General features: G+C 35.9%; 1 protein-coding gene across 1 annotated transcript in view; it reads left to right on the top strand.

Moving 5' to 3' along the window:
- The window catches only part of LOC138736912 (neuroendocrine convertase 1-like), a 430,075-nt gene extending 408,060 nt beyond the window's left edge, over positions 1 to 22,015 (top strand). Inside the window, exon 6 of the mRNA XM_069887107.1 lies at positions 21,709 to 22,015. Within this exon, the coding sequence (XP_069743208.1) occupies positions 21,709 to 21,741 (33 nt within the window). The 3' untranslated portion in view covers positions 21,742 to 22,015. The remainder of the gene's footprint in view (positions 1 to 21,708) is intronic.
- The last annotated feature ends 776 nt before the right edge of the window (positions 22,016 to 22,791 follow it).

Below are 22,791 nucleotides of genomic sequence, written 5' to 3' on the forward strand. Positions count from 1 at the left end.
GCTCCATACTTTCTGAATGAACCTCGCATGGGGAACCTTATCAAAAACGTTATTGAAATCTTATACAATGCATCCATCACTCTACCTTCATTAATATGCTTTGTTACATCCTCAAAAAATTCAGTCAGGCTTGTGAGACGTGACTTTCCCCTGATGAAACTGTACTGACTTATCCTGAATTAGATTTTGCCTCTTTAAATGCTTATAAATCCAGTCTCAGGATTTTCTCCAACAGCTTGCCCACCACTGAAGTAAGACTCACTGGTCTATAACTTCGAGGGTTATTTCTGCTCCCTTCTTGGACAGGAGAGCAACATTTGCAACTCTCCAATCTCCCAGTACCTCTCCTGTCCTCAATGATGATGGGAAGAACATTGCCAGTGGCTCAGCAATCTCCTCCCTCAATTCACACATTAACCTTTTGTAAATCTTGCCTGCTCCTGGTGACTTATGCAACTTCATGCATTTCAAACCTCCAGCACTTCACTGCCAAGTTGAGGCTTTGTACAAATTTGAAGAACAAAGCCTCCTTGTTTCCTTCTCTTCTCCCTTCCTCTTGTTCCCCACTTCCTTCCCTTTATCCACTGTCCACTCCAATCAAAGTTCATCTATCTCAGCCCTCTATCATCTCCTAGTTTTATATATTCATTCAATTTATTTCTCCACCCACCTTCTTCCCCCTCCCACTGGTATTCAACTATCATTGATTGTACTCTCCATCCCACCCCCACAACCCACAACTTTTATTCGTGCTCTGCCCTCTTTTTAGTCAGTCATTGTGAAGGGGTTTCATCCCAAAACGTCAACTGTCTCCTTCCTTCTATGGATGATGGCTGACTCACTGAGTGCCTCCAGTATTTTTTGTGTTGCTCCAAACAATGACCATTTCAAAAAAGATACAGGTAACAACTCCAACTTTGCATTCAGCTAAATTGTGATAATCAAATTCATATTAAAGGATTGTCAGAGATCTGCAGGGAGAGAGAAAACAGCTGCAGGACACAAAGTTGTGATAGTAGGTGATTTTTAACTTTCCTCATATTGACTGGGAGTCTGATCCTGGAGGAAGGTTTACCCTGTCACTGGAATTCTAACTTATCCAGTCGTGTCAATATTGTGGCAGGTCCAGGGGATGAGTATTTTGCTGTATGGAACTTAACTGACTGCCAAAAATCTTTCTTCCACAAGTTAATAGAGGGTTAGATTATAGAACACCACAGCACAATAAGGGACCTTCGGCCCTCAACATTGTGCCAACCTGTATATTCCTACTAAATTTTTAAAAATTATATCCTTCCTGCTTTGTGACCCTCTATTTTCTTCTGTCCATGTGCCTGTCTAAGAATCTTTTAAATGCCACTAATGTTTCAGCCTCCACCACCACCCCTGGCAAGGCATTCCAGGCACCCACAACTCCCTGTGTGCAAAAGACTTACCCCTGATGTTTCCCCTAAACATTCCTCCTTTCACTTTGTACAGATAGTCTTCAATTAGCTGAGTTGATACAACACCAACAAAACAAACAATTGTATTGTTTCTTTGTTTAAGATTTGAACGTCATCTTTCAATGCCGACATTTATTTACCACCTTTCACTAATTAGGAATCAACTTATCACCTCTTTGCCGCTAAACATAACCATTCCCATCAAAGTTCAGAACATTATCAAGGCAAAGTAATTTCTCTGATAAGCTTGAATATATATTTTCTCCACCAATGCTGCCTACCATAGCTACGCCATGATCAGATGATGGCTGGAACAAACATAGCATTTGAGTTACCCAACTGCCTCCTCCCCCCACCCCCCTACTCCTGTCCCTTCCACATTACATGCAAAAGTGCCATGAATATCTCTTGACATTTCTTCATTCCATTTCATTTAGGCTCAATTTTGCTGAGGTAATTCTGGGTCTATCTTCACCCAGCAACCATAACAGTTCAAGAAGGGCCTCTTTGTTTTATTTTCATGGGTCACTGAAGATGGGCAAGATAATCTGGCCCTGCCAGTAATATATATATCCTCAGAAATAGATTAAAAAAAAATTAAAATTAAACATTTTTGAAGGTTTGGCCTGATAATTTAAAATTGGATCTTGGAAAATATTTCACGTGCATCTATTTTTCATGTGTCCCAGGCATTTTCTAGCCTTAGGATCACATTGAATAATATCATTAATCGTGTAATGTCCATTTTCCATTCTTGGAGTTGTGCAGCCCAACTTATCCACGCCAATCAAGATTTCTTCCTGAACTAGTCACATTTGCCTGTATTTGACCCCGATCCCTCTAAACCTTTCCTATCCATGTACCTGTTCAAATGCCTTTTAAATATTGTAATTAGACCTGTCTCTATCACTTACTCTGACAACTCATTCCATGTACACATCTGCATGAAAGACCTGCACACATTTCCTTCGAATATCTTTCCCCTTTCCTTTTGAACCTTTGCCATTTACCCTGGTCTTCCTTTACTCTCATGAAAATGGACAGCCTATCCAGTCTCCTTATGTCTTAACACCATAAACTGGAATGGATACATGTCACATATGATCTTTGTTGTTGAATCACAAAGAAAGCTGAAAGCACACGATGAAATCAACAAAGAGACCCAAAATGAAAGTCACTTGATTATGAGATTGGTGAATTATTTAAAACATACAAGACTCATTTTCCATTGGTCAAAGTATTTTACCTATCATGTTTTCTTGCTCCTATGTTGCAATATCTTGATTTTCATCACATCTGATTGATAATCCTGGCCTGGCTGTAGTGAGAAGCCAAATGCTGCATGGAATTCCATCCAGAAAGAATGTGGAGTATTTGTTCATGATATGTAAAAAGTTCAAAGTTATTATCAGTAAATACATGACATCACATGCAACCCTGAGATATACTTTTCTGTGGGACTGATAGAATTTCTAATTACTGGTACCTGTAAACTATTCTCAGGAATAAAGAAATGTAAACAGAAGAAAAAATTGTAAACAAACTTACTGTGCAAATACTGAAAATAAATATTCCTTAATAAGTAATGAGCAAAATAAGAGTACTTAAATGAGCCTGTTGTTCAGAATTTGATGGTTGAGGCGTAGCAGCTATCTTTGAATCTGGAGGTACATGTCTAAGAGGCACCTACGTCTCTTTCTTTTTTATTAATTTTTTAAATTTTTCACACTATAAACCATAATGACCAAGATACATACAGACATTTTTCTTCTTAAATATATACAGTATCGTTTTCTCCCCCTTTTTCCCCCTCCCTCCCTCCCTCACCCCCTTCCCCATTTATTTGAAGTTCAATCTATAAGATACATTAAACCCATTAAACAATGTTGTCACTTAATAAAAATAAACAAGAAATTTTACTGAGTCAGTTCTTTTCGTTATCTTCTCCTTCTGTCATTTTAGGTGGTGGAGGTCCGTGGTAGGATTTCTCTATTGTATTTCATGTATGGCTCCCATATTTGTTCAAATATTGCAATGTTATTTCTTAAATTATATGTTATTTTTTTCTAATGGAATACATTTATTCATTTCTATGTACCATTGTTGTATTCTCAAGTTGTCTTCTAATTTCCAGGTTGACATAATACATTTTTTTGCTACACCTAGGGCTATCATAACAAATCTTTTTTGTGCTCTATCCAAATCGAGTTCAAATTCTTTGTTTCTTATATTACTTAGGAGGAAGATCTCTGGGTTTTTTGGTATATTGCTTTTTGTGATTTTATTTAATATCTGGTTTAGATCTTCCCAAATTTTTTTCACTTTCTCACATGTCCAAATTGCATGAATTGTTGTTCCCGTTTCCTTTTTACAGCAAAAACATGTCTGATACTGTTGGGTCCCATTTATTTAACTTTTGAGGTGTGATGTATAGCCTGTGTATCCAGTTATATTGTATCATGCGTAACCTCGTGTTTATTGTATTTCTCATAGTTCCGGAGCATAGCTTCTCCCATGTTTCATTCTTTATCTTTATGTTTAGATTTTGTTCCCATTTTTGTTTAGGTTTACTGTTTGTTACCTCGTTCTCCTTTTCCTTCAGTTTGATATACATGTTTGTTACAAATTTTTTAATTATCATTGTGTCTGTAATCACATATTCAAAATTGCTTCCTTCTGGTAACCTCAGACTGTTTCCCAATTTGTCCTTAAAGTCGGTTTTCAGTTGGTAGTATGTAAACATTGTATCATGAGTTATATTTATCCTTCATATGTTCAAAGGATAATAATTCATTTCCTGAAAAACAATTTTCTATTCTTTTGATCCCTTTTCTCTCCCATTCTCTAAAGGAAAGGTTATCTATTGTGAAAGGGATTAGTTGATTTTGCGTCAATATTAGTTTTGGTAGTTGGTAATTTATTTTATTCCTTTCTACATGAATCTTCTTCCAAATGTTGAGCAGATGATGCAATACCGGTGAATTCCTACGTTGCACCAATTTTTCATCCCATTTATATAGTATATGTTCAGGTATCTTCTCCCCTATTTTATCTAGTTCTAATCTGGTCCAATATGGTTTTTCCCTTGTTTGATAAAAATCTGATAGGTATCTTAATTGTGTGGCTCTATAATAATTCTTAAAGTTTGGTAGTTGTAAGCCTCCTTTTTTGCACCATTCTGTTAATTTATCTAGTGCTATCCTTGGTTTCCCCCCTTTCCACAAGAATTTCCTTATTATTTTCTTTAACTCCTTGAAGAATTTCTCTGTTAGGTGTATTGGTAATGACTGAAATAGGTATTGTATCCTTGGGAAAATGTTCATTTTAATACAGTTTATCCTTCCTATCAGTGTTAGTGGTAAGTCTTTCCAATGCTCTAAGTCGTCTTGTAATTTTTTCATTAATGGATGATAATTTAGTTTATATAGATGGCCGAGGTTTTTATTTAGTTGTATACCTAGGTATCGCATTGCTTGTGTTTGCCATCTAAATGGCAATTCTTTCTTAAACTTTGTGAGATCCGCATTATTCATTGGCATTGCTTCACTTTTATTTGCATTGATCTTGTACCCTGATACTTCTCCATATTCCTTCAATTTCCTATGTAATTCTTTTATTGATATTTCTGGTTCTGTTAAGTATATTATAACGTCATCTGCAAATAGACTGATTTTATATTCCTTCTCTTTTATTTTTATCCCTCTTATTTTATTTTCTGTTATCAGTTCTGCTAGTGGTTCTATAGCTAACGCGAACAGTGAGGGAGATAGTGGACATCCCTGCCTTGTTGATCTGCTTAAGTTAAATTGTTTTGATATATATCCATTTACTGTCACTTTCGCCATTGGCCCCTTATATAATGCTTTAATCCAATTAATATATTTCTCTGGTAGGCTGAATTTTTGTAGTACTTTGAATAAATAATTCCATTCTACTCTGTCAAAGGCCTTCTCTGCGTCTAAAACAACCGCTACTGTTGGAGTTTTATTTCCTTCTACTGCATGAATTAAGTTAATAAATTTACAGATATTGTCTGTTGTTCGTCTTTTTTTAATAAATCCAATTTGGTCTAGATTTACTATTTTTGGTACATAGTCGGCCAATCTGTTTGCTAATAGTTTAGCTATTATCTTATAATTTGTGTTAAGTAGAGATATTGGTCTATATGACACTGGTGCAAGTGGATCTTTCCCTGTCTTTGGTATTACTGTAATTATTGCTGTTTTGCATGAATCTGGTATGCTTTGTGTTTTATCAATCTGGTTGATTACTTCCCGAAGGGGAGGAATTAATAAGTCTTTAAATGTTTTATAGAATTCTATTGGGAATCCATCCTCTCCTGGTGTTTTATTGTTCGGTAGTTTTTTTAATATCTCCTGTAATTCATCTATTTCAAATGGTTTTATTAATTTATTTTGCTCCTCTGTTTGTAATTTTGGTAGTTCAATTTTAGTTAGAAATTCATCTATTTTGTCTTCTTTCCCTTCGTTTTCAGTTTGATATAGTTGCTTGTAGAATTCCCTGAAGTTTTCATTGATCTCTGTTGGATTATATGTAATTTGTATGTCCTTTTACCTTAATGCCAATACCATTCTTTTAGTTTGTTCTGTCTTAAGCTGCAACGCTAAAATTTTGTGCATTTTTTCACCTAGCTCATAATATTTCTGTTTTGTCTTCATTATGTTCTTCTCCACCTTATATGTTTGTAGTGTTTCATATTTTATTTTTTTATCTGCCAATTCTCTTCTTTTAGTTGTAACTTCCTTTATTGCTAATTCTTTTTCTATATTTGTTATTTCCCTTTCCAACTGTTCTGTTTCCCGATTGTAGTCCTTCTTCATCTTAGTTACATAACTTATTATTTGCCCTCTGATGAATGCTTTCATTGCGTCCCATAGTATAAACTTATTTTTCACTGATTCCATATTTATTTCAAAGTACATTTTAATTTGTCGTTCAATGAATTCTCTAAAATCCTGTCTTTTAAGTAGCATGGAGTTTAATCTCCATCTATACATTCTTGGTGGGATGTCCTCTAGCTCTATTGCCAATAACAGGGGTGAGTGGTCCGATAATAGTCTAGCTTTATATTCCATTTTCCTAACTCTCCCTTGAATGTGGATTGATTACAGGAATAGGTCTATCCTTGAGTATGTTTTATGTCTACCCGAATAATATGAATATTCCTTTTCCTTTGGGTGTTGTTTCCTCCATATATCCAAAAGTTGCATTTCTTGCATTGATTTAATTATAAATTTGGTTACTTTGTTCTTTCTGTTAGTTTTTTTCCAGTTTTATCCATGTTTGAGTCCAAACTAAGGTTAAAATCCCCTCCTATTAGTATGTTCCCTTGCGTATCTGCTATCTTCAAAAAGATATCTTGCATAAAATTTTGATGTTCTTCATTAGGTGAATATACATTGAGTAAATTCCAAAATTCTGAATATATCTGACATTTTATCATGACATATCTCCCTGCTGGATCTATTATTTCCTCTTCTATTTTGATTGGTACATTTTTATTGATTAATATAGCTACTCCTCTGGCTTTTGAATTGTATGATGCTGCTGTTACATGTCTCTCTTTAATTTCTTGTGTTCCACTTCAGTTAGATGTGTTTCTTGTACGAATGCTATATCATTTTTTTCTTTTTCCAGTAAATTTAACAGTTTCTTCCTTTTGATTTGGTTATGTATTCCATTAATATTTAAAGTCATATAGTTCAACAGAGTTATTTCATACTTTGTTTATCTTTCCTTTCCATTTCCTCATCACCACCCCTTCTTATCCATTTCTGCTTTCTTTTTTTGAACACATTATAAGACAACATTTCTAAAACATAAAATATTTCCACTATTCTCATATCTAAAATTCCTTTAACCCCAATAGTCCCTCCCCTTTCTGAGTTTCCCTTTGTCCCTTGTCGGGCAACCACATCTCCCCTCTCCATTTGAATTTGCAAATTCACTCGCAAGCGTCAACTGATTTCGCAGTGACTGTTATTCTTTCCCCCCCCAGCCCCCCCCCAGAAAAGATTTTAATCTTCTTATATAACAAAGGTCACTCTCTTAATTCCTTTCTTACTTCCTTTCTTCCCTTTCTTTCCCTTCTTAGTTCTTACTTATATTCTATTTTTATATATATAAATATAGTTTGTTGTCATTTTTGTTCCTGTTACATCCCTTCATCTCTCTGTCTGTTTTGTAGTTGTTCTGTAAATTTTCGTGCTTCTTCCGGATCCGAGAATAGTTTGCTTTGCTGCCCCGGAATAACTATTTTAAGTACTGCTGGGTATTTTAACATAAATTTATAACCTTTTTTCATAGGGTCATTTTTGCTGCATTGAACTCCTTCCTCTTCTTCAGTAGTTCAAAACTTATATCTGTATAGAAAAAAAATTTTTGACCCTTGTATTCCAGTGTTTTTTTGTCTTCTCTTATTTTTTTCATTGCCTTCTCTAATACATTTTCTCTTGTTGTATATCTTAGGAATTTTACTAGAATGGATCTTGGTTTTTGTTGTGGTTGTGGTTTAGGGGGTAATTTTCTGTGTGCCCTTTCTATTTCCATTTCTTCCTGTAATTCTGGTTTTCCTAGGACCCTGGTGATCCATTCTTTTATAAATTATTTCATATTTTTGCCTTCTTCATCTTCCTCAAGGCCCACTATCTTTATATTGTTTCTTCTATTATAATTTTCCATTATATCTATCTTCTGAGCTAACAGCTCCTGTGTTTCTTTAACTTTTTTTATCAGATTCTTCTAATTTCTTTTTTAAGTCATCTATTTCCATTTCTATGGCTGTTTCTCGTTCTTCTACCTTGTCTACTCTTTTTCCTATATCTGTCATGATCATCTCTAATCTATTCACTTTTTATTCTGTACTTTTTATTCTTTTTATTTCACTGAATTCTTGTGACTGCCATTCTTTTACTGTTTCCATATATTCTTCACGATGGTATTAGTATGATGGGTGCAAGAAAAGTTCTCTAAGATGGTGACTCCGAGGAATTTAAAGTTGCTCACCTCTCCACTTCTGATTCCCCAATGATCACTGGATATATATATCCATGTACTTGCCCTTCCCTTCATCTTCCATTTCTCTGTGTTCTTCCTCCTCTTCTTCTGAGTCCACTCCAGGATCTGTGTCCGTTACCTCTGTCCCTTCTTATTTTCTTGTTGGGTTGTTTATTTTATTTTGTTGGGTATTTTTGTTCTTCTTATTTTTATTAAAAGTGTCTTGGTGTTGGTCTTCTTCCTCTGGGTTGGTCATCTGTTGTTTCTTTGATTTCCTATTTTTATTCTCTTCCTTTTTGTTCTTGTTATTTTCTATGTTTTCCTGTTGAGAGTCTTGCTGTTATGTTGTAGTTGTCTGTTTCAGCTGTGGAGATTTACTCCCGTTGGTGTTGTCTTGTCTTGCGCATCCTCGCGCATGCGCGGTTGTGTACTTTTGTTTGGCTCCGTGAGCCATTTTTGTAGTCCTGAGTTCGGGGTTTCCACTGACCTCAGGGAGCGGGCTTCTCTCTCCACGGCGGGCCGCCTCGTACCGGTAAGGTCTTCACCTTCCTCCTCCGACGCCCTTCCTTTTTCTTTTCTTCCTGTTGTTTTTGGTTTTTCTTTCTTCGATACCATTTTCTCCACACTTTCACTTTCACTTTGTTATGGTTTCTATGTTGGTGCCTTTGATTTTTCTCTATATTTTTTTAACTTTTCTGGAGAGGGCTGGAGTTCCCCTACCGGCCACTACTCCATCACGTGACTCCACCACCTACGTCTTTCTTGATGACAGCACAGAGCATGCCCTGGCTGGTGCGAATCCTTGATGATTTCTGCTGTTCTCTGTCAGCAGCAATCCCTGTAGATTTTCTTGATTGTCGGAAGAGTTTTGCCTGTAATGTACTGAGCTATGTCCATTAACTTTTGTAGGGCTTTCTGCTCCAAGGTTTTGATGCCCTCATACCAGGCCATGATATAGCTGGTTAGCACACTTTCCACTATGCATCTGTAGAAGTTGCCAAGGTGTTCAAAGACACACTGAACCTCTGCAAACTCTTGAAGAGTTTTCTTCACGATGGTATTAGTATGATGGGTGCAAGAAAAGTTCTCTAAGATGGTGACTCCGAGGAATTTAAAGTTGCTCACCTCTCCACTTCTGATTCCCCAATGATCACTGGATCATACACCTCTGGATTTCCCCTCCTGAAGTCAGCAATTAGTGCCTTGGTATTGAAGACATTTAGTGAGAGGTTGTTGTTAGTACAGAATTCAGTCAAGTTTTCAATCTCTCCTACAGCTGACTATGTTGGTAACGTTTGCAAATTTTTGTATGGTGTTGTACATTTAGTGCAAGTAGAGCAGTGTTGCTGCAGTACTGATGGAGATTCTGAAGGAGATGTTCTTCTGCCAGACCACAGTGATTGGGGTATGGAGATGAGGAAATCAAGGATCCAATTGTACAGTGGGGTATTGTATTGAGGCCCAGTATTTGGAGTTTGCTGATCAGCTTGATTATGGTATTGAATGCCAAACTGTTGTAAATAGAGGGCATCTTGATGTATGTTCTCGTGCTGTCCAAGAATTTTGAGAAGAGTTAGGAAAATGACATCTGCTGTAGATCAGTTTCTGTGCTAGGCAAATTGGAATAGATCCATATTGCTACTGAGACAGGAGCTGAAATGCTTCAACACCAGCCTCTCAAAACACTTTTCCACTGTGGACATGAGTGCTTCTGATGGATAATCATTTAGGCAGGTTACCATAATCATCTTGGGCACCAGTACGATTGAAACCTGTTTGAAACAAGTGGGTACCACAGCCTGTTGTAGTGAGATATTGAAGATATCCATGAAAATACTGGCCAATTGGTTGGCACAGATTTTCAGTATTCAGCTGTTTACTCCATCCGGACTGAATCCTTTCCTTGGATTCACCCTCCTGAAGGCAGCCTGCATGCCATCCTTGACTACTGACAGTAGAGAATTATCTGGGATATGAGCGTGCACAGTGGTTCTTCTTTGTTCTGGAGGTTAAATTGGGCTTAGAAGGCATTGAGCTCATCTGGAAGTGTATGTTTGCTGTTTGTACTTGATTTTTGTTTTGGACGATGACTTGGATGTGTGAGTTATGACTTTTTTTAGATGACAGAAAGATCGGTGGAATTATGACATTGTATTCTTTATTGCATTACTTAGATACAACAGGATATAGAGCCCTTACAGATAAGGGCCAAGAAATGACATTTGGAATTTAATCTGGACAAGTGTGAGGTATTACACTTTGGGTGGGTAAATGTAAGGGGAATATATTACTGTTAATGGCAGGGCTCTTGAAAACACTGATGTGCAAAGGGATTTGGCCACCTTGGTCCATAGTTCATTGAAAGTGGCCACGTAAGGAGATCGGGTAGTAAAGAAGGTGGATGCTATTTATGGCTTCATTGGGTAGAGCATACAAGACATTGGTTAGGCTACTGTTACAAACTAACAGCCCTTTTAATTTTTTTGTTTGGGACTAAAGGGACTTTGTTAGCACTAACAAAGGAACAGTGATGGAAAATTCACCAGACAATGGTAAATTCAAAGTAATAGCTATTAAACTATCAGTAACATAACATTCTTACTTATCTCGAAACTTAACTCTAAATTTAACCCCACTGTGTTCAAATGTAAATGTGTGTTTGAACATGGAATTAAAGTCCCACTCTGAAAAAACAATTTTTAAAACTTCAGCATTAATTTAGAATTGCTTGAAGGTCTTAAATTCTCAGTTCAGAAATAATTATAAAGCACTTTTAAACATCATATCTTCCGGTCTCTTTACTCATAACTCTTTTGATAAGATGTCCTAAGAGATATTCTTTAGATAGAAGTGACCATCTTTTGAGTCACAAATGTACCTCCTGTGAAAAGGAGAACATAATTCCTGTTTTTCTTGGATCAAATCTTTTTACTGAAGATTGGGAATCTGTTTTCCACATGAAGAATCTGCCCTCTTTTCAAAGAGACAGCTAATGTGGCTTTTTTTTTTCATGATGAATTCACAAACCCAGAAAAGGGTTAAATAAAATGGTCATACAAAAATGGACCCAGTAGAATTCTATCCTCTTTTCCAAAGAGATAGTGAAGTGATCCTCCTTATTTCAAAAACTTCTTATTCTGTGTTCCCCTTTTCCTGGAGTAGCACACAACTGGTTACTGCAATTCAACCCTGTGTGTCACAGTATTTTGACTTCTGTACTCTCCAAACTGAATTGATGCAAAAATGTCTGAATTCGATAATATATTTCTCCAAATCATGTGACAGTTACATCATCAATGAGGTCAGTCATGAGGAGTCACATGATTTGGTAGTGGCCGGTAGAAGAGAATACCAGCCCTCTCCAGAAAAGAAGAAAAGAAGTGAAGAAAAAGCAAAGCCCCAGATACACAAAACACAACAAATAAAAGATAAAGGTGTGGAGAAAATGGCACCTAAGAAAGAAAAATCAAAAACAATGGGGGGACAAAAGAAGGAAAGACACCGGAAGAGAAAGGTGAAGGCCTTACCTGCACGAAAAAGCAGGGACCCGCTGTGGAAAGACAAACCCGCTCCCCGAGGTTAGTGGAGACCCTGCAGGGTCACGACCCACCAACCGTGGGACTGCAAAAATGTCTCACTGAGCCATACAGAGGTGCACAACTGCGCATGCGTGAAGAATTGCGCATGCATGATACACACGACAAGGAGAACACCGACGGGACAGGAGTGAAACTCCACAGCATGAACAGCTGAAGGATGCCTGACAGCAGGGCTCTCATCTGGAAGATAAAGAAAGCAACGGGAAAGGGAGAGGTGAGAAAGAAAAACAGAAGCAGGAGACACAACAGATAACCAGCCAAGAAGAAGAGGACCAACATCAAGACACCATGAGAAAAAAAACCCAACAAACTGAGACAAGCAGCTCAACAAGAAAGTCAGAAGAGACACAGATACAAGGAAGAGAAATAGAAGACACAAACCCCAGAGCAGACACAGATGATGAAGAAGAAGAACACCAAACTCTGCACAGCAGAATAGGAGGTAAAATGAATGAACTGTACATCGATTTAAAAAAAAATTCAAGAACAAATGAAAGCATTAAAAGAATGGTTGACACTAGAATTTAGTGAAATGAAATGAAAAATGAAAAGTACAGAAGAAAAAGTGAGTAGAAGAGAGCTGGTCATAACAGATGTAGGGAAAGGATTAGAAAATGTGGAAGAATGAGAAACAGCTGTAGAAATGGAAGTGAACGACTTAAAAAGAAAATTGGAAGAAAGTGACAAAAGTTAAAGAAACACAGTAGTTGTTAGCTCAAAAGATGGATATAATGGAAAGCTATAGTAGGCGAAACAATATAAAGATAGTGGGCCTTAAGGAAGTTGAAGAAGGTAAAGATATGAAAGAATTTATAAAAGAATGGATCCCAAAAGTCCTGGGAATACTAGAAATACAGGAAGGAATGGAAATAGAAAGGGCTCACAGAACATTAGCCCTGAAACCACAGTCACAACAAAAACCAAGATCTGTTTTAGTAAAATTTCTGAGATACATGACAAGAGAAAATATATTGCAGAAGGCAATGAATAAAATTAGAGAAGACAAAAAAAACCACTGGAGTACAAAGGTCAAAATTCTTTTCTCTACCTAGACACAAGTTTTGAGCTCCTAAAGAAGAGGAAGGAGTTTAACGCAGCAAAATCAATCCTATGGAAAAAAGGCTATAAATTTATGTTCAGATATCCAGCGGTGCTTAAAATAGTTATCCCAGGGGAGCAAAATAGACTATTCTTGGATCCGGAGAAAGCACGAGAATTTGCAAGACACCTGCAAGACAGAAGGAGAGATTAAGAGATGTAACAAGAACAAAGAATGATGACAAACTACATATAAAGATGTAAAAATAATGTATAAGTAAGAACTAAAAGAGGGAAGAAAAGGGAAGTAAGGAAGAAGGGGGAAAAAAAGAGGAGGGGTTAAAAAAATAAAAGAAAAAGAGAAGAAAAGAGGGGGAGCTTTGTTTTAATGTGAAGATAAAAGTTTTCTGGAGGGGGTTGGGTGGGAGAGAATAACAGTCACTGCGAAATCAGTTGACACATGCGAATGGGTTTGCAGTCTGAATGGAGAGGGGAGTTGTGGTTGCCCGGCAAGGGATAAGGGGTGACTCAGAGAGGGGGGAAACACTTGGGGTTAAGGGAAATTTAGATGTGGGAATGGTTGAAATATTTTGTTTTAGAAGTGTTGTCATACATTGCGTTCAAAAAGAGAAAACTGAGAAATGGTAATGGGGAAAAGGGGAAAGGTGGTGGTGAGGATGCGGAAATGAGATGTAAACAAAGTATGAGATGGCCAAGTTGAACTATCTGACTATAAATATTAATGGAATACATAACCAAATCAAAAGGAAGAGGCTATTAAATTTACTGAAAAAAGAAAAAAATAGATATAGCATTCATGCAGGAAACGCATCTAACTGAAGTGGAACATAATAAATTAAGGAGAGACTGGGTAGGGCAAGTAACAGCAGCATCATATAACTCAAAAGCCAGAGGTGTAGCTATATTAATCAATAAAAATGTACAAATCAATATAGAGGAGGAAATAATAGATCCAGCAGGGAGATATATAATGATAAAATGTCAGATATATTCAGAAATCTGGAATGTGGTCAATATATATGCACCTAATGAAGAGGATCAAAAGTTTATGCAAGATATTTTTTTGAAGATTGTAGATATGCAGGGGAATATATTGATAGGAGGGGACTTTAACCTTAATTTGGATTCAAAGATGGATAAAACTGGACAAAAGACTAGCAGAAAGAACAAAGTAACCAAATCTTTGGTTAAATCAATGCAGGAAATGCAACTTTTGGATATATGGAGGTGACAACACTCAAAGGGGAAGGAATACTCATATTATTCGAGTAGACATAAAACATACTCAAGGATTGACCTGTTCCTGTTGTCAGCCCATATCCAAGGGAGAGTTATGAAAATGGAATATAAAGCTAGATTGTTACCTGATCACTCACCCCTGTTATTAGCAATAGAACTAGAGGACATCCCACCAAGAACATATAGATGGAGATTAAACTCCGTGCTACTTAAAAGACAGGAATTTAGAGAATTTATTGAGCGCCAAATTAAAATGCACTTTGAAATAAATACAGAATCAGTGAAAGACAAATTATGGGATGCAATGAAAGCCTTCATCAGAGGGTAGATAATAAGTTATGTAACTAAGATGGAAAAGGACTACAATCGGAAAATAGAACAGTTGGAAAGGGAATCAGTAAGTACAGAAAAAGAACTAGCAACAAGGGAAGATACAACTAAAAGAAGAGAATTGGCAGACAAAAAAATAAAATACGAAACGTTACAAACGCTTAAAGTGGAGAAGAACATAATGAAGATAAAGCAGAAGTATTATGAGCTAGGAGTAAAAACGCACAAAATACTAACTTGGCAGCTTAAAACAGAACAAGCTGAAAGAACAGTATTGGCATCAAGGAAAAAGGACAAACAAATTACATATAACCCAACAGAGATCAATGAAAACTTTAAGGAATTCTATGAGCAATTATACTGAACTGAGAACAAAGGGAAAGAAGACAAAATAGATGAGTTTCTAGCTAAAATTAAACTACCAAAATTGGAAGAAGAGGAGCAAAACAAATTGATAAAACATTTGAAATAGAGGAAATACAAGATATATTAAAAAAAGCTACCGAACAATAAAATCCCTCTGGAGGACGGACACCCAATAGAATTCTATAAAACATTTAGAGTTACTAATTCCTCCTCTCCTGGAAGTAATGAACCAGATAGAAGAAACACAAAACTAGTTGTAAAAGTTTTGTAAAACATCAATAATTACAGTAATACCAAAGACGGGGAAAGATCCACGAACACCAGCATTGTATAGACCAATATCTCTACTTAACTCAGATTATAAGAAATAGCAAAATTACTAGCAAACAGATTGGCCGACTGTGTGCCAAAAATAGTAAAACTAGATCAAACTGGATTTATCAAGAAAAGATGAACAACGGACAATGTCTGTAAGTTCATCAACTTAATCCATGCAGTACAAGGAAATAAGATGCCAACAGTGGCTGTTGCTTTAGATGCAGAGAAAGCCTTTGACAGGGTAGAATGGCATTATTTATTCAAAGTATTAGAGGTTCAACCTACCAGAGAAATATATTAATTGGATTAAAGCATTATGTAAGGGTCCAATGGTGAAGGTGACAATAAATGGATATATATCGAACCAATTTAAATTAAGTAGGTTAACTTGGCAGGGATGTTCACTATCTCCCTCATTGTTCACTTTCACAATAGAACCATTGGCAGAACTGATAAGAACAGAAAATAAAATAAAAGGGATAAAAATAAAGGAGAAGGAATATAAAATCAGTTTATTTGCAGATGACATCATAGTATACTTAACAGAACCAGAAATATCAATAAAAGAACTACATAAGAAATTGAAGGAATATGGAGAAATATTGGGGTACAAGATCAACCCAAATAAAAGTGAAGTGATGCCAATGAATAATGCAGATTACATAGAGTTTAAAAAAGAATCACCATTTAAATGGCAAACACAAGCAATCCGATACCTAGGTATTAGATTAGATAATAATTTAGGCCACCTATACAAATTAAATTATCAGCCTTTAATGAAGAAATTATAGGATGACTTAGAACATTGGAAAGAATTGCCACTAACATTGATAGGGAGGGTAAATTGCATTAAAATGGATTCTTCCCAAGGATACAATACCTATTTCAATCATTACCAATTCCCTTAATAGAGAAATTCATCAATAAACTAAAGAGAATAATAAGGAAATTCTTATGGAAAGGGGGGTAACTGAGGATAGCAATAGATAAATTTTAAAAAAATGGTACAAACAAGGTGGTTTGCAGTTACCAAACTTTAAAAATTATTATAGAGCAGCACAATTAAGATATCAAACAAGGGAAAAACCAGATTGGACTAAGATTGAGCTAAATAAAATAGGGGAGAAGGTACCAGAACATATATTTTATAAGTTGGATGAAAAACTGGTGCAATATAGAAGTTCACCAGTACTGCACCATCTGCTCAACATTTGGAAGAAGATTCACATAGAAAGGAAAAAAAAAAGAAATTATCAACTACCAAAATTATTATTGACGCAAAATCAACTAATTCCTTTCACCTTTCCTTTAGAGAATGGGAGAGAAAAGGAATTAAAAGAATAGAAAATTGTTTTTTGGGAAATAATTTATTATCATTTGAACAAATGAAGTACAAATATGGAATAACTCACAGTACAATGTTTGCATACCACCAACTGAAAACCTACTTAAAGGACAAATTGGGAAGCAGGCTGAGGTTACCAGAAGGAAGCAGTTTTGAATATGTGATTACAGACACAATGATAATTAAAAGATTTATAACAAACATGTACATCAAGCTGCAAGAGAAAGAAAATGATTAAATAAGCTATAAATTCAAACAAAAGTGGGAAAAAGATCTAAACCTAAAGATAAAAAGTGAAATATGGGAAAAGTTATGCTCTGGAACTATGAGAAATATAATAAATACGAGGTTATGCATGATACAATATAATTGGTTACACAAGCTATATATCACGCCCCAACATTATCAGATAGATGTTTTCACTGTAAGAAGGAAACAGGAACAACAGTACATGCAATTTGGGCATGTGAGAAAGTGAAAAAAATTTGGCAAGATCTAAATGAGATATTAAATAAAATCACAAAAAGCAACATACCAAAAAATCCAGAGATCTTTCTTCTAAGTAATATAAGAAGTAAAGAATTAGGCCTCAAACTGGATGAAGTGCAAAAAAGATTTATTATGATAGCCTTAGCTGTAGCAAAAAATGTGTAATGTCAACTTGGAAATCTGAAGAGAGCCTGAGAATACAGCCATGGTACATAGAAATGAATAATTGTATTCCATTGGAAAAAATAGCATATAATTTAAAAAATAAAGTCACATTATTTGAACAAATTTGAGAGCCGTACATGGAACACAACAGAAAGGGCCTACGATGGACCTCCACCCCCTAAAATGATAGAATGAGATGAAGATGAAATGAACTGACCCAGTGTGTAAAAATAGATGACACAATTTTCTTGTTTATTTTCATTGTGTGATGACATTGTGTAATGGGTTTATTGTATTGTATATGTTGAATGTTTAATGGGGTTAGAGGGGGTGGGAAGGAGGCAGGGAAGGGAGGGGGGAAAAGGGGAGAAAATGACGCTCTGTATATTCAAGAGGGAAATGTTTGTGTGTATTTTGATTAATATGGTTCATAATGTGAAAAATAAAAAAAATTAAAAATGAGGACAGTTGCAAATTTTGGAACTATCAGTTTCATTTATACCAAAATTCTATTTCTTTTTCAAAACTACTCCATATCTATAACCACCTTTCACCTCATCTCTGTTCAAGAGGCTTAAGTGGTTTCTTTAAAAAAAAGGCTTCCTCAGCAATTCTAATTGAGTACTTCGATATTTCAGTTTTTAATAAAGCAAACACTCCATTGTTCATGGATAATTAAGAACCATTTCAGATCCATTAGCTCTGCCTTTCCAAGATGCTGCAACTCCAAGAATGAACTCTCTTATCTGAGTACAATGGTCCTCTGTAAATGTGCTGTGACCAGCCCACAACTAACTTACTAAAAATATATACATATACAATATTTTAACTCTATTATTTACTTTACTGAGATATTTTATAAGAAATATAACTTAACCTTGACCTAAACATTACTATTAACATAGATCTATAACACTACGGTTGGAATACTCTGTGCAAGCCTAACATTGGGTTGTTTATGAGAGTGTAAATAGCTGTGGGGAGACCTGCAGAGCTTTATGATATCATGAAAAGCCTTGAGGGTGAACATTCAGTTCCTTCTCCCTAGGGTAAAAAAAATGTCACAAACTAGAGGACATGTGTTTAAGATGAGAGAGAGTATGACTAAGGAAGATGTGTGGAGCAAATATTTTACACAGAGAGTGGTTGGTGCTAGTAATGGGCTGCCGGAGGTGGTGAAAGCAGATACAATAGCTGAATTTGTGGCTTCAATCAACACATGAATATGAAGGGGATGGTGGGGCGGGTGCAAGCATGTCAGTTTTAGTTTGATTTGGACATCATGTTTGCTACAGACACATGGACTGAAGAGCCTGTTCCTGTACTGCATTGTTCAATGTTCTATTCCCTTACAATTTAGATTGTGACTACACTGGGAATATGTCTCTGAAAGACCTGCCAATCTTCTGTGCACATAACTCATCCAAGCTGCACAATGACAATGGATCCCTGCAGCTCGAAACCAGAAATGATTTGGTCTTTTAGCAGATCTTTCAAGAAGTCACATATCACAATTTCAAACTTCTTTTGGCCAATCTTTCATGATTTTTAGAGGGGAGAATGTTGCACCATAATGTGTCAATATTTTGAGAAAAATATGTTTTATTGCTGTTAAGACAACATAATTACAAAATGGGTTGGCCTGAAATTTGACATGGGAGATAATGGTAAATTATTAAAGTTAACTCTCACTGGAGCAGAGGTTCAAAGCAACATCTGGAGGACGCACGAGCAGAGTTAAAAGTAAAGATCCAGAGTTGCTATCAGCCATTTCCTGCTCCTCCACAGGGAATGCTGATGTGGGATTTTTCTGCAGAATCTGTTGAAGTTATGTTTCTGTCATCAATTTAATTCTTGCTGTTTTATAAAACACTGACAATATAATTTCTTTAGATGAGTATTTATGCAGAACTTAAGTCATAATTACTGTTAAACTCTGACTCTGGGTCTAAATGCATGATGTTTATATTTATAGGTTGGATTTACTCAAAATTATTTCAAATTTCTATGTCTGTTTATGATTTTATAAGTTAATGCTATTTCAGCTTGTTGCAAATGTTGTAATTGTTATTGTGTGCCCAGTGAAATGTTTAAAATTTACTTTAAATTTTATAAATTTTACCTGCTGGTTTGATGTTTATAATTTTTAAATATGATTGGCTGTTGGGGTTCCAAATACCCAAGAAATAATGCCTGGGTGCAAATAATGCAAAGAGTAGTGAATTCCAACAGAGATCATAGGATGTTTGTGGGGAGAACATTTGAAGTCAGTGGCAAGTTTCTGATTCTAAAACCCAAGACATAGGGTTACTAAATGCCTAATTCTTGCACCTTGATAAAAAGACAGATTAGAAGTTATGGAGTTGAATTTGGATGAGGAAGTTATGGTGCTATTCAATGACCATGGACATTAATTAGCTTTTAGAACTATGTGATTCAGCTTGTTAAAGTTAACAATTAGTTCTTTATATTTTCTCATCATCGAGGAATAATTCACTCAAAGTTTTTCAAATCCATACATTACTAATTTTGACACATAAAGGAAGTGGAGTAAAGGATCATTCATGTTAAAAAAAGTAAGACCATAGCTTTTGCTGTATAGATAGAAATAAAAGTAGACAATCCATTTGGTAGGTCAGAGGTCACTGACAAAAGGCAAAGGAGGAAAAACCCAACACCCAACCCCAACCAACCAATTTTCCCCTGCAACTGCTGCAACCGTGTCTGCCTGTCCCGCATCGGACTTGTCAGCCACAAATGAGCCTGCAGCTGACGTGGACATTTACCCCCTCCATAAATCTTCGTCCGCGAAGCCAAGCCAAAGAAAGAAAATGATAATAATCAAATGTCAAATGACAATAATCATTTAATTTCAATGATTTACAAATTCAAGAAATAGGCTGTAGTTAAAGAGACTGAAAATTTTAAAATGAAAGTAAAGATTGGTTGAAGATGATTGTTAAAGCTCAAGGTAAATAAGTCTTCTGGCTCCAATATCTTTAATCTCTGGGTCCAAACAAAAGTGGCTTATTCTGAGTTACCTTGGGATTTTGGCCACTAGGCCACAAATTAGATGATTTGAAGGATGATTTCCTCTCTCTTGAAAAATGAACAAATTATTTTCATACAAGATTCACTTCCATAGTTGAAAAAGTATTTGAGGATATCTTAAGAATTATAAAATAAATCATCGTGAGATCCAAGATCATTTCCTGATGATTCTCATGTTTTAGGAATGGGAGGACATGCTACACTGATTTATTAATCAAACATGATAATTCACTGAGTAGGTATGAGAAAAGATGGTGGATTTTATATATTTTGACTTCAGGGAGGATTTTTTAAAAAGTGAACAACAGTTAGAAATAATCTTTGGCAAATGTCTTCATGGCAAGTGGTTACTAATTCAATATCACAGTGTTCAAAGTTGATGCCACTCTTCTTCATAACTTTTCCAAATGATTAAGAGAAACTAATTACAAAAGTGGTGAATGATAAATATAACTCTGTACACATATAACAGGACCTTGATTTACTTGAAAGTAAGGGAAGTAAATTTGTACCCAGAAATTAAAATGTTGGCCGAGAGATTTGTTCCATTTATTTGTTTGCAATGTAGTGGTTCTCAACCTTTTTCTTTCCACTCACATACCACTCTAACTAATCCCTATGCTATCAGTGCTCTGTGATTAGTAAATGATTGTTTAAGATGGTCTGTGAGTGGGAAGGGAAGGTTGAGAATCACTGCTCTGGACCCAATTGTTACTGAAATATTTTGCTTGAGAAAAATTGTCATTGGCCCATTTCCTTTGGAGTTATGAAACTGTGCACATAACGAGTCAATTAGGGATGATTAAAACAATAGTTTTCAAATTTTTTTTCCACCCACATACTACGTTAAGCAATCCCTTACTAATCACAGAGCAACTATAGCATAGGGAATACTTACATTGGTATGTGAATGGAAAGAAAAAGGTTGAGATCCACTGGATTAAGTACTTGTCCTGCACATGTATTGCTTGTCTGTATGTACAGGTATGTTATGTCTGATTGTTTATGCACTGTAGACTGGAGAACACTGTTTCATCAGATTGTACTTGTGTAATCAGATGATAATAAACTTGACTTGAGGAAGAGATTTTACAATCATAGTGGTGTTAACAGGCAGGAATTTAAATGTAAAGGCATAAATTTGGTTAAGTTGATTTTGTAGAGACATATGTAAAGTCTACTTTAATCAACATGCAAATATGCAAGAAAAATAACTACCACTTCTCTTAGAAAAACATCTCACCATTTATCTCTTCCTCTTTGGCTTTTTTTCTGTTCATGATAGGAGTCATTTAAGCAGTCGGAAAATGGGATATGAATGAATTGAAACAGTCATCTTAATAGACTGCAGAAGGTTCTCTGATGCAGGAGCTGAAAACAGACAAAGCCTTTGTGGTGAAACCATTGTTAATTCTGTTTGTATGTGCATGAATGGCCTTCCCCTTGCTGATTGTACCTGTGGCTCCTCCCCCCTTAATTCGACAATAAAGGCAGAAATCCCATTACCCTCCCACAGAACAAGCTCGGGTCTCGAGTCAGCAACATGAGACATGCCTTCTGTTTATGGTAATAAAAGCCTATCTGTTGGATAAGTTCTAGTCTTTGGAGTTATTGATAGCGCATCAGCCTTGCAGCTCGTAAAATGAAAGGAATAGCGCCTGGTTTGAACTGTTTGGATTATGAATATAGCAATCAAGATGGTGTGAAAGTATTTACCTTTAATTAAGATAAAGGCACTTAATGGTTGATATATTTCTGAAAATGTCTGAGATCTCTTCATCAGTTAATGAAAGTGGTAATCAAGTAATTGCTTTAAATTACACACACTTACCATCAACTACTATCAGGACTCTATTAGCCACTAACAAGCATTTCAAGACATGGGAAAGTTATGTCATCAGGCTGCCACCTTTGGGAGCAAAGAGAGCCGCCAAGTGAATTTCAGCTTGGTTTCAAATTTGAAATTCTGTTTGTGTCAATACTAAACTCATCCAGAATGGAAGTTTTTACATTGCAATCTTCAGGTTGACTTGCTTTGTTTTTTTGCTGCCATTCTCAGCCAGTTCTAATGTGTCACATTAGCAGGTGGCTTTTCATCCAGGTGTAGACCAATTGTTTAATTGGACTTGAAAACTCCTGGCTCTGAGGAAATCTGTTTTGTTAAGGACAATTATGGCTTAATTACAACAGCAAGAGAGGATGGATTTACTGTCTAAACCTGCCAAATTTCATGGCTAATTTTGGAACTTTGGCAAAGTAATGCTTTACATACTTGGACTGTCTTTTAGTGGGTACTTACTCAGTAATTTACTTAAAAATAGTTACCAATAACTGCTGAATCCTATACGCCATTGCAGCATTTTCCTTT

Source organism: Narcine bancroftii, chromosome 6 (assembly GCF_036971445.1).
Source record: "Narcine bancroftii isolate sNarBan1 chromosome 6, sNarBan1.hap1, whole genome shotgun sequence".
In the NCBI taxonomy this organism is placed as follows: domain Eukaryota; kingdom Metazoa; phylum Chordata; class Chondrichthyes; order Torpediniformes; family Narcinidae; genus Narcine; species Narcine bancroftii.